Genomic DNA, 16,616 nt, shown 5'->3' with positions numbered 1-16,616 from the left:
CCCATTTTCCTTCTTCCCAAGCTCTGGCAAACACCATTCTATGTTCTGTTCCTATGAATTTGACTCCTCTAGATACATCATACAAATGGATTTATACATTATTTGTCTTTGTGACTGGCTTATTTCACTTGGCATAATATCCTCATAGTTCCTTTATGTTGTAGCAGGTATTAGAATTTATTTCCTTTTTAAGGCTGAATAATAATCCACTTTGTATACCACATTTTGTTTATTCATTCATCTGCTGATGGACACTTGGTTCCTTCCACCTTTAGGCTATTTTGAATAATCTGCCATAAATATGGGTATACAACTATCTCTTTGAGATTCAGCTTTCAGTTATTTTGGATATACCCCAGAAGTGGAATTATTATATCAATTTTTAATTTTTTGAGGAACTACCATACTGTTTTCCTTAGCAACTACACTATTTTACATTATCTCCAACAGTATACCAGAATTTTAATTTCTCTATATCTTCACCACACCTGTTATTTTTTCCCTTCATTTCTTCCCTCCTTCCTTTTTAAAATAGTAGCTATTTTGTTAGATGTGAGGTGATATCTCATTGTTGTTTTCTTTTATACAGCTTTATTGAAATATAGTTGACATGTAATCATTATGGTTTGATTTGCATTTCCATAACGATTAATGATGTTGATCATCTTTTCATATGCTTATGTTAGCCATTTGTATATGTTCTTGGAGATAATTGTTTTTAATGGTTCTTTTAATGATTATACTATACATCCCTAACCTTTCACAGTGTACTTCAAGTAAAATGTCAGAATCTTATATCCGTATCGGTGCCTTTGTTTTCCTCCCTTCTGATTATCATGTTGATTGCATTTCTGTCATTTGAAAACTACATCAAATGATGTTATAATTTTTGCTTATAATAGTCATACAAATTTTAGAGAAATTTAGTGAAAAAATAGTCTTTTATATTTATCTACCTATTTAGATTTATTTTGCTTTTCTTTCATTCCTAAAGTTCTAAGTTTTCTTCTTAAGGGAATCTTAGGGAATCAAAAGGGTATCATTTCCCTTTGTCTTGAAGAACTTCTATTTCTATTAGTGCAGGGCTCCTGGAAATGTATTCTCTTAGTTTTCCTTATTCTTATAATGTCTTTACTTTCATTAATGAAAGATACTTTGGTTGGTAACTAATTTTGGTTAGATAGTTTCAGCATTTTACAGATACCTCATTGTTTTTACTCTCCAAGGTTTCTAATGAGAAACCCATAGTCATTCAAATCTTTGTTCCTTTGTATGTTATGTCTTATTTTCCTCTAGCTGTTCTCAAGATTTTTTTCTTTATCTTGAGTTTCTAGCAATTTTTGTTGTTGTTTAATTGAGGTATAATTGACATACGACATTATTGTTACTTTCAGGTGTACAACGCAATGACTCAGTATTTGTATATCCAGCAATTTTATAATGATGTCTTTGGGAGTGGTTTTTTGTGAGTTTATCCTGTTTGAGATTCACTCAGATTCAAGAATCTCAGTGGATCTGTAAATTTACATCTTTTACCAAATTTTGTGGAGTTTTTGGTAATTATGTCTTCAACAACATTTTTTTTGTGTGCTCCAATCTCTCCTACAGTAGGTTGACTAATGGCTACCAAAGGATATCAAGACTTAATCCTAGAACTTAAAATATTACTTTATTTGGAAAGAGGGTCTTTGCTAATGTAATTAAGTTAGGGATTTTTGAGATAAGGCAGTTACGTTGGATTTTTTAAGTGGGCCCTAAATGCCATCACAAGTGTCCTTATAAGAGAGAAGCAAAGGAGGTAACACAAAGAGGAGAGGGCAGTGTGAAGATGGAGTAGAGGGAGAAATGACCACAAAAGCTAAGGAATGCTGATAGCTACCAGAAGCCAGAAGTGGGCAAAGAATGATTCTCTCCTAGAACCTCCAGAGGAATTGCAGCCCTTCTGACACCTTAATTTCAGACTTCTGGCTTCCAGAACAGTGAGAAAATGGTTTCTGTTGTTTTAAGGCACATAGTTTGTGGTAATTTGATATAGCATCAACGGGAAAGTAATATACCTCCAATGTACCTTTACATAGAAACTAATGTACCTTTCTGGAACTCCAGTGAATGAATGTTAGACCATGTGATACTGTCCCACAGGACCCAGAGGCTGTCTTCATTTTCTTTTCAATCTTTCTTCCCCCCTCTATTCTTCAGACTAGATAGTTTCTGTTGGTCTATCTTCAAGTTCCTCTATCACCTTTATCCTATTATTGATCTTATCCAGTGAAATTTTTTATTTTGATATATTTCTCAGTTTTATAATTTCTATTGGTTTCTTTTCCATAATTTCTTTTTCTCTGCTGAGAACTTCTGTCTTTCCATTTTTAAGCATGTTCACTTCTATCTTACAGAGCATAATGATAATAACAATGTGATATAATAACAAATATATATTTGGTTTCTGCCCCTGGTTCCTGATAGAGCTTCTAAAACCATTTTAATTTCCTGACCGATGGGAGTGATAGGAATATCTTACACAGAGGTTTAAACCCTTTGGAATTTCCTGGGTGATAGGAGCATCCTTTGTTCTAATGAGGTGACTCTTGGTTAGCTCCTGGATAGTTTCAGGATTGGGGCTGGTCATCAGAAATACCAAGCCATGATTAGTTTAGTCCTTTCAGTCCTACCCTCCATCCTCAGGAAAGGGAAGAGAAGATGGAGACTGAGGTAACATTGAATCATACCTACATGATGGAGCCTCCATACAAATCCCTAAACTACAAGGAGAGCTTCCGGGTTGCTGTACACATCCACTTGCCAGGAAGGTGGTGTATCCCAATCCCGTGGAAGCAGATGCTCCTACACATGGGACCTTTTTACACTTCACCCTGTTTACCTCCTCATCTGGCTGCTTGTATTCATTATAACATCCTTTATAAAAAACTGGTAAACATAAGTAAATCTGTCCTGGAGTTTTGTAAGCCATTCAAGCAAATTCCTAATTCTGAGGGGATGATTATAGGCCCCCTTAACTTTGTAGCCAAGTCAGACAAAAATCTGGGCCCCTTGGGGACTCACTTGTTACTTGTGACTGGCATCTGAATTGAGGGTAGTCTTATGGGACTGAGTCTTTAAGTCTGTGGAGTCTGACATTAAGTTATAGGATACCCAGTTGTTATCCAGAGTTGGAAAATTAGGTGATGTGCTTAAAAAAAAAATCTTCATACACTTGGTGTCAGAAGTGTTCTCTGGGCAGAGAAACAGTTTTTCCTTTAGTTGGTGTTAGAGAAATGAGATTTGCTAAAATGGCCCTTGGCTCAAGGAAACATGTGGTGTATGAAGAGAAAGGATGAAAGGATGGGGATGAGGAACCTCTGATCCCAGGATGGCTACCTAATTACCCATGGTATGAAACTGCAGCTGCACTGCAATCAGTTACTAAAGGTAAAAATTACCATTGGAATTTAGAAATGATGGTAGACCCAACCCCTGTAGAGTTGGCTTACTGTGGATATGTAAGGAAATGTAAAATAATAAGAAACATATTAACTGTACAATCCCTTGGTTATTGTTATCTGTAATATCTAAAGTGAAAGAAAGTGTAGTTAGGCTTTGATTCTAGACCAAGCTCAGATTTTGATTGGTGTGAGCTTCGTCCACTAGCCTCAGAGCTGCCCACAAAGGGAAAAAATATGCCAGAACAAAAGAAATTGCCTCTAATACCTCTGGTTGCCAACAAGGTAGTCAACATGGGGGGAAGGCAAAACCAAGAAACTACTGAGAACAGTGGGTATAGTGTAGGATTTGTCTCATTTTGTAGGTCAGTATCATCAGCTTTCTGAAGAACCTTTACTCAAATGGATTGTAAGAGTAACTAAATTAGGAGAAGTATCTTTGGTTTTAAATACTGCTGAGTGGAAGAGTTTGTTTGGGCTGGTACAGGACCCAAAGCTCACTGTTAAACAATCACAGATGGCTATACATGATTCAGACACACAGGTGGTTATTCCCAAGGGAACATTCATCCTGGTGGACTGGTTAAAAGCCACTGTGAAGTGTGTTTGTCTGAGAAAGCGGGGGACTGTCTAACTCCTCCTATAATTGCCAAGTGGAACCAATCCCAAATGAAGCAGCTGATGTGCTTTGTATGCAAGCCATGTGGGACTGGATCTGTGATGACTGGTATATTCACTTGATGAATATGCTCATTACTCAAGTTACGGTAGATGCTGTGATTAGGGAGGCCTCTGTTGTAGGGGCACTCCATGTAACTTTACTGTTGCAAAAATCAAACAACATGATGAAAAGTCCTATCAGATTTGCTGTATGAGCTTCCCAGTGTAAGTTTTACTGAAAACAAGATCTTTAAAGTAATTAACAAGAAAAGCAGGGAAAGACAGAGGGGACAGTCAGGGGACTTGTCTCAGCAGAGTGGAAGTTTATGGATGATTATTGAGAAAAGGGAGGAGTGTGGTGGACACTGATGATGTTGAAACAAAGGTGTTGATACAGCATTATCAAAGTTGGGTGGACCAGTGGGATTCCCGATTAGTCCCTCAATGTTGAAAGGCCCCAAACAAGTCTGCTTCATTTACCTCAATTTGGAGGAACTTAAAAAGCTAGAAGGTATAGATTACAATGAAAAACCCTACCCAGAATTGCTTGGGGTGATGGTTAGCTGTATTAATCAAGGTGAAGATTTAACTCTAGGGGCCCAAATCCTCTGGTCCAACCCCTGAAGCCATATGGACTTGTGTGGGTAATGTGATCAGGGGATAGAGAAATTTCTGGTACTCCTTTGCAACAGAGCCCCATGCACTGTGCTATGGAAACATGTTTATGAAGTCCTAACTTGGACTACAGTCAGATTGAGAAAATATATAAGAGTTGATGGGATTATAAAAATTAGAATGTTGAAGCAGGATTTATGTAAAGAAATTGTGTCTCCTCTATCTGAATGTTTTATAGGAATGAATATTAGGTATGACTGGGGAACACCTTCCATTGTTCATGTTATAAAACCAGAACCTGTTAATGAAATCTGAATGGAAGCTACAGCTAAGAATGTAAAGGCTGATGGGATTAAGGTGAAAGTTTGGAGGAGAATTGATGTTTCAACAGGCCTTATGTGAAGTGATTGTGCCTCTACCTGATTGCATTATGGGGATGAATATCATATCTGATTGGGGAATATTTCAGCTACCTATTATTATAAAATAGAAGGCATATAAATCTGCCCTTCAAGCAATATTAATTGAATATGCTAAATGAAAATTAATGTTTGCATGAATCCAAACAATATAAAGTAGAAGCTAGAGTGCTGATATGGACAAATTCTTTATGCAGTAACTGTATGTGGAGCATTCAGTGGGGCTTATCACAAAAGCCTAGGAGCACCTCTTAGCACTGACTATAGGGACTTTGGAGAATTTCCCTTTGAAGGGCAATTAGTAGGTTACTATCAGACATTAATTAAAATGGCCATTGTGGGGTGTCTGGGTGGCTCAGATGGTTGAGCATCCAGCTCTTGATTTTGGCTCAGGTCATGGTCTCACAGTCGTGGGATCGAGCCCTGTATCAGGCTCTATGTTGCGTGTGGAGCCTGCTTGAGATCCTTTTTCTCTATCCCTCTGCCCCCCCACCCCACTTCATGCATACACGTGTGCTCTCTCACTCTCTCAAGAAAAAAAAACCAAAACACTGCCCTTGTGACTAAAGACATAAAATAATCTTGAAACCTAAAATGCCTTTGATGTCTTGGTTGATGTTGGAAAAACACTATACTGGGGAAGGCAGTGCCCAGAACAGTTCCATAATAAAATGGAAATGGTTTATTCAGGGTCATGCTACCTGTGGAATTCAAGGATGATGTATTCACAAGTAGGGGGCCTCTTTTCCCCTAGGCCTGACTTTGAAACTGTGTGAGGAGCTGCCAGATTCTGTCATCACTTGGATTGTGCCCAATAAACATCTCTCAGCTGACCAAAAATATCTCCTTGGTTCATGGATGGTAGTTGTAAAGTAAATGGACAACATTCTGTTTGGAAAACCACCACTCTGATCTGGAAGATAAAAATCAGCTAGGTGGGCTGATTTGTATACTGTTTTCTTAGCAGTGGTGGAAGAATTAAACACTGAATGATAACAATCTCTGTATTTCATTTTTTACCAACTAATGGATGATGGCCAATGAAAACCTGATACTCTGGATCCTATTAAAATCCTCTGAAGAATATTGATTTTTATTGTTGTCTTCAGCAGTCGGTTATCTTGGTTGGATTGAGACTGCAAAGTCTATTTTGACTTTTTTTCCCTTATGGATTCTAATGTTAGGACAGTTTCCAAGGCCTATGCAGTGTTCTTTTAGATCTGTCCTACATTTGTACTACTCACGGGCTAGTCTTGGAATTGTGCTTTGCTTTATATTGCCATTCAGTTCTCAAGGAGTTTACTATGCTGCTTTGGGGTGTTCTGTGTATGTGTACTTCAGAAGTGAGCTCTGGATATATTCTGATTTGTGCACAGAACTAAGAGAACCCTTCTCCAGCTCTCTCCTCTGTGAGATTCTCTTCAGCCTCCTGCCTCTGTCCTACAGCTGGAATGATGGGTTTTATTCTCTAGGAGTTTTACTTGCCCGTGCCACAGCAAGAGGGAAAAATGGGGACTTCTTCCCCACAACTCTTTAAAATCCAGGGACCCATTTTCTGTTTCTCTGTCTATAAAGACAGGGTTGTTTTTTTTTAGGAGTTGTAGCTGCCACAGCCTCACTGGGCACCCACACGCCTGTAAAATTCTCTCTCCAACCACCCCCATTCCCGACACACACACACACACACACACACACACACACACACACACACACACACGTGAAGCTCTCTCTCATATGGACCCCTCTTCCAATTTGATTCTTGTCCCAATACTGCTCTTGTTTACCTTTTCAGAATGCTCAGGTAGTGGCTTTTGTGTTTCATCCAGAGTGTTTAGTTATAATCAGCAGTGGAGACAGGTGTTAGTGGACTATTCCTTGGCTGGCACTGGAATCTCTGAATACTTATTTCTTAAATTAGCTATTTAATATCTGTCTCTTCTACTATACTCAATGTCAATAAGGACTATTTTGGTTTTATTACTGTATCCCCATGACTAGTACAGTTCTTAGCATAAACTAAGAACTCAATAAATATTTATTGAACATAGGAATGAATGGACACTTTTCAGATCTCATCTTACTTGACTTTTTTGTAGCATTCTACACTATGGATTGTTCTCACCTGGAATCTTTTTTCCCTAGGCTCCCATATTATTAAAGTCTACTGGTTTCCCCATTTGTCTAGCCTTCCTTTGTAGGTAAGTTGCTATTTCTTTATGAACCTTGCAGCTTTAGAAATTACTTTTGAAAAGGGGGCACCTACATAGTCTGCTCATATAGGCACACATAAATTCTTACTAATAAATTCTCAGTCACCATTTCATCATTTTAGAACCAAACAGATATTTGTTAACTGTTAATAACTGTTGATAACTTTGCTATCTATCTTATTTCTGTTACTAGGCCCCATATAACTCTTTTTTCTCCTGCTTATCTAGTTTATTTCCTACACAAATTCTTGCTAGAGTATAATTTTCTAAAATTTAAAAACATGACTCTTGGGGTGCCTGGGTGGCTGAGTCAGTTCAGTGTCTGACTCTTGATTTCGGTTCAAGTCATGACTCCACGTTTTGTGATCAAGCCCTGTGTTGGGCTCTGTGCTGATAGTGAAAAGCCTGCTTAGGATTCTCTCTCTCCCTTTCTCTCTGTCCCTTCCCCACTCACATTCTCTCCCTCAAACTAAATAAACAAAAAACCCCACATTACTCATTCAAATATAAAAGGAAGATATTTCTAATATTTTATTCAACTCATTAATTAATGAGAACATATAAGATATTAAGACTGGTTGAAAGAGAAATTCAAGGGACAGAGAATTTATATAGTCAAAGGAATGCTGAAATAAATTTGTCAGTAGAGGCAAATTTCTGCATGGCAAGAGATATAAAATGTTACATCTCAGGTTATGTTTTTTCTAGATGGAAAACAAATCTCTGCCAGGAGATTTGTATTTATATGACTAAGAACAGGAATCATTTGCATTGCTCATCTGCAATTGCTTTGTTATCATTTACCTGTAAGTTAACCACTACCCCTGTAAAGTTGTAAAATAGCCTAGGCAATAAAAAGCAAATCAAGATGCACATCCCTATACAATCAGGTAATTCCCAGAGGGTCTGCTAAATTATATCTTGCATTCCAGTGGAAGGATCCCAGTAATTTCTGCCTATTTCCAAGTTTTGAATGTTTTTTCTTAAGGCTCTTTACCCTGACAAGAAAACTTTATTTTTGCTTTTCTATAGCACCAGTCCCCTTTTCATCAGAATGTTTTTTTTTCCCTTCCTTGTGCCCAGTTATTTCTCTTACTTTATTTAAATCTTGGCTCCATCTTGCTTCCTTTGAACACAAATTTTTGGTCTTCCTTCTGTCACCCTTATGTGATGTGGCTGATCCTCAGTTCACTTGCTAAACATTTAGAGAGTAATTAGGAGTGTTAGTTTTTTATTTTAAGGTACAGTAAAGTGGTATTATTTTTATTAAAAGTGGTCTTTATTCGGGCCCCTGGGTGGCTCAGTTGGTTAAGCGTCCAGCTTCAGCCCAGGTCATGATTCTGTGCTTTGTGGGTTTGAGCCCTGCATCCGGCTCTGTGCTGACAGCTTGGAGCCTGGAGCCTGCTTCAAATTCTGTATGTCTCTCTCTCTCTCTCTGCCCCTCCCCTGTTTGCACTCCGTCTCTCTGTCTCCCCAAAATAAATAAATATTTAAAAAAAATTTTAAATGGTCTTTATTGGTTTGGTGTATATATATGTGTGTGTGTGTGTGTGTGTGTGTGTGTGTGTGTATATATATATACACACATATATATATATTCTCAGTTTTACTTTAAGCTCCTGGTGTAAATTACAAATGAAGTGCGTTTTATTCTTTTTTTGTCTTTTGGTGTAGAAATTGTATCCATTAATTCAGGGATGTAAATACATAGTACTTGTGTTATCACTTTACCTACCTATACCTATGGCAGATAATTGACAGTGATACCAAACTCATTCTTATTCAGTCTGAACTCAGCCTCAGATTCATTTGTAATATGTAAGTCCAGCCATTCACTATCAATCAGTTGAAGTCGATACAAGGTGAACATGTGTTAAATAATACTTTTAGGAAAAATGTCATAGAGCAGTCTGGTTTAGAGTTTGCATATAGGGAGGTAATCTTTGTCTCTCTTTCAAAATAAAAATACCTTTGTTATAAGGTAATTAGTTGTATAAAGTTCATTATAATCTTAAAAAGTATGTTTTCCTTAATACAAATCAAAACCATAATATACTACCTTAATCCAGTGAGAATGGCTAGAAACAAAAAGATAAGAAATAACAAGTGTTGGCAAGGATGTGGAGAAAACAAAATCCTCATGCACTGTTGGGAATATGAATGTAAATTGGTGCAGCCACTGTGGAAAACTATGGAGGTTCCTCAAAAAATTAAAAATAGAAATGTATGACCCAAAAATTCCACTACTGGGTATTTACCCAAAGAAAACAAAAACACTAATTCAAAAAGATATATGCACCCCTATGTTTATTGCAGCATTATTTAAAATAGCCAAGATCTCTGGGGCGCCTGAATGGCTCTAGTTGGTTAAGCATTTGGCTCTTGATCTCAACTCTGGTGTTGATCTCATGGTCGTGAGTTCAAGCCTTACATTGGGCTCTGCACTGGGCATGAAGCCTACTTAAATAAATATAAATAAATGAAAGAAAAGAAAATAGCCAAGATCTGGAAGCAACCCAAGTGTTCATCGATTGATGAATGATTAAAGAAGATGTGGTGTATATATACAATGAAACATTACTCACCTGTAAAAAAGAACGAGGTATTGCTATTTCTGGCAGTATTAATGGACCTAGAGGGTATTATGCTAAGTGAAATAAGTCAGACGGAGAAAGACAGATACCGCATGATTTTACTTACATGTGAAATCTAAAAGACAAAACAAAAAGCAGAATCAGACCTATAAATATAGAGAACAAACTAATGGTTGCCAGAGGGGAGGGAGGGAGGTGGATGGGCAGAATGGACGAAGGGGAGTTGAAGATACAGGCTTTTAGTCATGGAATGAATAAGTCATAGGGATAAAATGTATAGCATAAGAAGTATAGTCAGTGGTATTGTAATAGTGTTGTGTGGTGACAGATAGTAGCTATACTTGTGGTGAGCATAGCATAAGGTATAGAGTTATCAAATCACTATATGGCACACCTGAAACTAATGTCAATATTGTGTATCAACTATACTTCAACTTAAAAAATATAGATAAATTAAAGGGTGCCTGGGTGGCTCAGTTGGTTGAGTGTCCAACTCTTGATATCGGCTCAGGCCATGATCTCATGGTTCATGAGATTGAGTCCCATGTCAGGCTCTATACTAACAGTGCAGAGCCTGCGTGGGATTCTCTTTCTATCCCCCCCCCCCAGTTGTGTGCATGCATGTATACACACCTGCTCTCTCTCTCAAAATAAACATTAAAAAAACTTTTTAAAAATATAGATAAATTGAAAAAAGGAAATATGTTTTCCATTTTAGCTAAACACCCAAATTACCAAAGTAGATACATTTCTTTTTTTTTAATTTTTTAATTTTTAATTTTTTTATTTTTATTTTTGAGAGAGAGACAGAGCAGAAGCTGGGAAGGGTCAGAGAGAGAGGGAGACACAGAATAGGAAGCAAGCTCCAGAGTAGATACATTTCTTATATAAAAATTTATTTGTATCATGTGCTTTAGTGGTTAACCATATGAAAAAAAAGATATGGATATATTAGCCTATTATCAATGCCCTTTTATTTTTTTGTGACTTCACAACTTTTATTTGTGTTGCTTGTGCTTTGTCTTGAAAATTTCTTCTCCTGGGGCACCTGGGTGGCTCAGTCGGTTGAGCGCCTGACTTCAGCTCAGGTCATGATCTTGCAGTCTGTGAGTTCGAGCCCCACGTCGGGCTCTGTGCTGACAGCTCAGAGCCTTGAGCTTGCTTTGGATTCTGTGTTGCCCTCTCTCTCTGCCACTCCCCCACTCATGCTCTGTCTCTCTCTATCAAAAAATGAATAAAAAACGTTAAAAGATAAATAAGTAAATAAAAAGAAAATTTCTTCTCCCTTTGCCCCAACAATGGGCAGGGAGAAGATAGCAAAAAAATAAAAGACATCTCTCTTTATTGCACATGGACGCATTATTCAGGCTCACCTAGTGAAGTTTAGGGGGAGTCTTGTCACATTCTCAGATCCCTGTTCAGGAGACGGGTAGGTTACTGGAGTGGTATCACATGTGAGAGGGGTATCTCCAGGTCCTAGCTATTGGTCCTGTGCTTCCTGGTTCTCCATGCCTTCTTGGCCCTGCTTCCCTCAGTGACCTCTGCAGTGTATCTTTTTATTTTTTTTATAAAAAAAAAATTTTTTTTTCAACGTCTTTTATTTATTTTTGGGACAGAGCGAGACAGAGCATGAACGGGGCAGGGGCAGAGAGAGAAGGAGACACAGAATCGGAAACAGGCCCAGGCTCCAAGCCATCAGCCCAGAACCTGACGCGGGGCTCGAACTCACAGACCGCAAGATCGTGACCTGGCTGAAGTCAGACGCTTAACCGACTGCGCCACCGAGGCACCCCTGCAGTGTATCTTTTTAAAATGTATTTACATTCCAGGTGCCTGGGTGGCTGTGTTGGTTAGGCATCTGACGTCAGCTCAGGTCAGGATCTCATGGTTCAGGTCATTAGTTTGAGCCCTGCGCCGGACTCTGTTGCTGTCAGTGTGGAGTCTGCTTCGGATCCTCCGTCCCATCTCTCTCTGCCCCTCCCCTGCTCTCTCTCTCTCTCAAAATAAAAATAAAATGAAATAAAATATAATGTATTTATATTTGATCCCAAAGTAATGTGCTTTAGCTTGAAAAATTGTTTGGTTTCATTAAATCTAGAGAGTTTGGGGCACCTGGGTGGCCCAGTTGATTAAGTGTCCGACTTTGACTCAGGTCATGATCTCACGGTTAGTGAGTTTGAGCCCTGTTTTGGGCTCTGTGCTGATAGCTTAGAGCCTGGAGCCTGCTTCAGATTGTGTCTCCCTCTCTCTCTGCCCCTCCCCCGCTCACACTCTGTCTCTGTCTCTGTCTCTCTCTCTCAAAAATAAACATTAAAAATTTTTTTAAAAAATATCCAGAGAGTTTTGTTGTAGGTCAAAGAGGGTTCAAAAACATAAATTAGTTACCTCCTTTCTTGTAGAAGAACTTTTCAGTAAGTTTCAGATGTGGCTTGTGTCTAAAAGAAGGATTTGGTGTTTTGTAGAAGAAAGTTCAGTACAGGAGGTATGAAGGATCTATTGGCTTGTTTAATGTTCTCAGTGTTCTTGGGGTGCCTGGGTGATGCAGTCAGTTTAGCATCTGAATAATGCTTCAGATTAGGTTCAGGTCATGACTTCGTTACATTGTGGGTTCAACCCCACATCAAGCTCTGTGCTGATGCCTCCAAGCCTGCTTCAGATTCTCTGTCTCCCTCTCTCTGCCCCTCCCCCAATCATGCTCTGTCTCTATCTTTCTCCCAAAAATAAACATTAAAAAAAATGTTTTTTAATGTGTTCTCAGTGCTCTTGATATATGCAGAGTAATTAAAAACATGGACTATGGTGGAGCGCCAGAGTGGCTCAGTCGGTTAAGCATCTGACTTTGGCTCAGGTCACAATCTCATAGTTCGTGAGTTTGAGCCCCGAGCTGGGCTCTGTACTGACAGCTCAGAGCCTGGAGCCTGCTTTGGATTCTGTGTCTCCCTCTCTCTCTTCCCATCCCCCACTCATGCCCTGTCTCTCTCTCTCTCTCAAAAGTAAATAAGCATTAAAAAAAATTAAAAAACAAACAAACATGGACTATGGTGCCAAACTTCCTTGGATTCAGCTTGGGCAAATTGTTTAACTTTGCTCTTTCTCAGTTTCCTCATCTTAATGTGGTTTTTGTGAGAAATTTTTGTTTATTTACATAATTGTGAGCAACACACAAACATACACATGTATGTGTTCAAACATATACATACTGTCTCATGTATGACATTAAGAACAATCTAAGAACATAGTAAGCACTGCACATCTTTGCTATTACATATCTTTTCAAATTTTTTTAAAAAATGTTTTTATATTTATTTTTGAGAGAGTGAGAGTGAACATGAGCAGGGGAGGGGAAGAGAGAGAAGGGTATAGAGGATCTGAAGCACGCTCTGTGCTGGCAGCAGAGAGCCTGATATGGGACTCCAACTCATGAACCGTGAGATCATGACCTGAGCCGAAGTTGGATGCTTAACCAACTGAGGTGCCCCTTCAAATTGTTTTTTAAGTTTATTTATTTTGACAAAGGAGGGGGGGGGTTGCGCACACACGCATGTAAATGGGGGAGGGGCAGAGAGAGAGGGAGAGAGAGAATATCCCAAGCAGGCTCCGCACTGTGAGTGCAGAGCCTGACATGGAGTTCAGTGCAGGGCTCAAACTTATGAACCATGAGATCATGACCTGACCTGAAAATCAAGAGTTGAATGCTTAACTGACTGAGCCACTCGGGTGCCCCTATTTGTCTTTACAAATTAAACTTAATACCATTCCTCAGATGTTTACCAGTGCCACATCTTTCTCCTGAAAGTATTAAAATTTATTTTAAATTTTGATATATGGTAATTACTTGATTCTTTTGTTTATTTTTTAAATAGGTTTTTTGAAAGAGCTGTTTGCTCAAGACAAGAAACTCTCAATTTGTTCAGATCCAGAAAGAATAGATCAATTTGAAATATTCTTCATAAAATGGCTATAAGAGGCAGCAAGTGCTAAGAAACATGAATTTATGAACATAGCCACATGCTTTTTTCCTTTCAGTTTGATTTAAATTTAATATCCTCCCACAATGGAAAATGATTTACAATGAAGAGATGAACTGGAAGGAATAGGAAAATGGAAACAAGATGTCATTTCTTTTTACTATCCAACAGATTTACCATCTGTTTTAAAGTGTTTGACCATCTACAGTAAATGAAACAAAATGCTTTTTAAAATAATGTAATACTTTAAACTATTTTTACTACCAAACTCTCCCTCCCCTGTGAACACATTCATTTTACTGAGTAAAGGTTTATTTAAGCTCCACTTACATCTATGTTGTTTTTAGCTCATTTCCTTTTTAAAAAAGCAATTGGTGAGTTTATTTCCCAGTTTAGCTGTTATAATAAAATATAAAAGACATTTCTGTTTTGGCCTCTACTATAGCATTATTGAAAACTATGAAAGTCACAGCAAAATATAGGACAGCATAAAATTAGAAACTGCTGGTGTTTCTGTAGCAGTAGTTACTGCACTTGCAATTTCCCCCCTTCTTGCTACCAGCCCAAATCTGAGTCACCCCTGTGTACCAGACAACAAACCGTAAGTGTGTTGTTTTTTTTTAATCTTTTTAAATTACACTTCTTTTATTTTCTTTCTTATTCATCTTCATTCATAAAAATGGTTAAGTAATAATAGAGATTATAGAGAACATAAAGAAGTGAATTTAATTTTTCTCATATAAAACTTTTATTCATTCAAACTAACTTTTTTTAATAACAGCTTTACTGAGATATTATTAACACAGCATAAAATTTACCCTTTTAAAGTATACGGTTCAGTGGTTGTTTTTTTTTTTTTGTGCATTCACAGAGTTGTGTAACCATCATTATTATAAATTTAGAACATTATCTTCACTTCAAAAAGAAATCCATTCCTCCATCCTCCCAGCTGCTAGCAACCATTAATCTACGTTCTGTCTCTATGGATTTGCCAGTTTTAGACATTTCATATAAATGAGTCATATAACATGTGTCCTTCCTGTGACTCACTTCTTTCACTTAGCATATTTTCAAGGTTTATCCATGTTGAAGCATGTATCAACATTTCTTTCCTTTTTATTGCTCAATAATATTCCATTATATGGATATGACATGTTCTTTATTCATTCACCAGCCGATGGACATTTGAATTGTTTCCCACTTACTGACGATGTTAAGACAATGCTGCTTTTAACATTCATGTATAAGTTTTTTTTTTAAGTAATCTCTACACCCAACAGGGGCTCAAACTTAGAACCCCAAGATCAAGAGTCACACTCTGTACCAACTGAAACAGCCAGGTGCCCCCCATGTATAAGTTTTTATATGGACATAGGGTTTTCATTTTTTTTAGTATGTATATAAAAATGGAATTGCTAGGTCATATGGTAACTCTATGTTTAACCTTTTGAGGAGCTGCCAGATTATTTTCCAAAGGCGCTGTACCGTCTTACATTCCCACCAGCAGTGTGTAAGGGTTCCAGCTTCTTTACATCCTCTGTAACACTTGTTATCTGTCTTTTTGATTGTAGCCATCCTAATGGTTATGAAGTGGTATCTCATTGTGGCTTTGATATACATTTTCCTGATGGCTAAGATGTAGAACATTTTTTCATGTGCTTATTGTCTATCTGTATGTTTATGTCTTCTTTGGAGAAATGTCTTTTCAGATGCTTTTTTTTAATTGGTGTTTTTTGAAAAATGAAAAAACAAATTTAAAACCTATTCGAATGGTTTCTGGTTCATTTTACTAGTATAAATTCTCATAGCTGGTTCATTGAAAGCAAACATTTAAAATGGATTTACCTCAGGATGCTGTGCAGAAAAATGGGTGAAGGATAAACTGTCTAGACATAGCCCCACTTAGCAGGATAGCCCTCTTGTACTTCCATGTGCCCTGACCCATGGTGATGATGACACACATCCTGGTGGCATGCTGCATGTGTTGATTTAGCCTTGTGCACATTGTACTAAAGCGAAATAGGTGTCAGGCTGTCACCATTCACACTAATTTTTATTTTTTAATGTTTTATTTATTTTTGAGAGAGTATGAGTGGGAGAGGGGCAGACAAAGAGGGGGACAGAGGATGCGAAGCAGGCTCTGTGCCGACAGCAGCGACCTGATGTGGGCCTTGAACTCACGAACCAGGAAATCATGACCTGAGCTGAAGTTGAACGCCTAACCAACTGAGCCACCCAGGCACCCCTCACACAAATTTTTAGAAAGAAACCTTTACCAAGGGAGCAGCTTCGGACTCTGTCTTTTTAAAACCTTCTGAACTGTGACTTGGAGCCTGCAGAGTAGACTGTGGCTGTGGATGTCAGTGCAACCATCAACATTGCTGTTCAAGAAATTGCAATTTACGTCCATTCCAAGTCGTAAATGCTAGTCTTTTTTTCAATAAAAAGACCATTAACTTAAAAAAATGGGTTTTTGTCTTTTTTTTCTTAGAAGATTTTGTTTAAACTCAAAGTTACTTAACATATAGTGTAGTATTGGTTTCAGAAGTAGAATTTAGCGGTTCATCACTTACATATAATACCCAGTGCTCATCACAAGTGCCCTCCTTAACGCCCACCACACATTTAGCTGTCCCCCCAACCCAATTCCCCTCCAGCAACCCTGTTTGTTCTCTATAGTTAAGAGTCTCTTATGGTTGCCTCCCTCTCT

The 16,616-nt window shown here is 38.0% G+C and overlaps 1 protein-coding gene across 7 annotated transcripts in view; it reads left to right on the top strand.

The window, feature by feature from the left end:
- RPS6KB1 (ribosomal protein S6 kinase B1) overlaps positions 1-16,616 on the top strand; it is a 111,762-nt gene that overhangs the window by 64,409 nt on the left and 30,737 nt on the right. Inside the window, exon 16 of one of the 7 annotated variants that reach the window (XM_045045147.1) lies at positions 15,990-16,005. The exons of 4 other annotated variants lie outside the window; for them this stretch is intronic. In XM_045045147.1, coding sequence (XP_044901082.1) covers position 15,990 — 1 coding nt within the window. In that variant the 3' untranslated portion in view covers positions 15,991-16,005. Of the gene's footprint in view, positions 1-5,888; positions 6,221-7,276; positions 7,622-15,989; positions 16,006-16,616 lie in introns of those variants that run through there. 2 more of the 7 variants (XM_019817580.3, XM_019817579.3) reach the window with 2 other exon arrangements.

The sequence above is a fragment of the Felis catus genome, chromosome E1 (assembly GCF_018350175.1).
Source record: "Felis catus isolate Fca126 chromosome E1, F.catus_Fca126_mat1.0, whole genome shotgun sequence".
In the NCBI taxonomy this organism is placed as follows: domain Eukaryota; kingdom Metazoa; phylum Chordata; class Mammalia; order Carnivora; family Felidae; genus Felis; species Felis catus.
The sequence above is the reverse complement of the archived record's forward strand: the minus strand, read 5'-3'. Positions and strand labels throughout refer to the sequence as shown.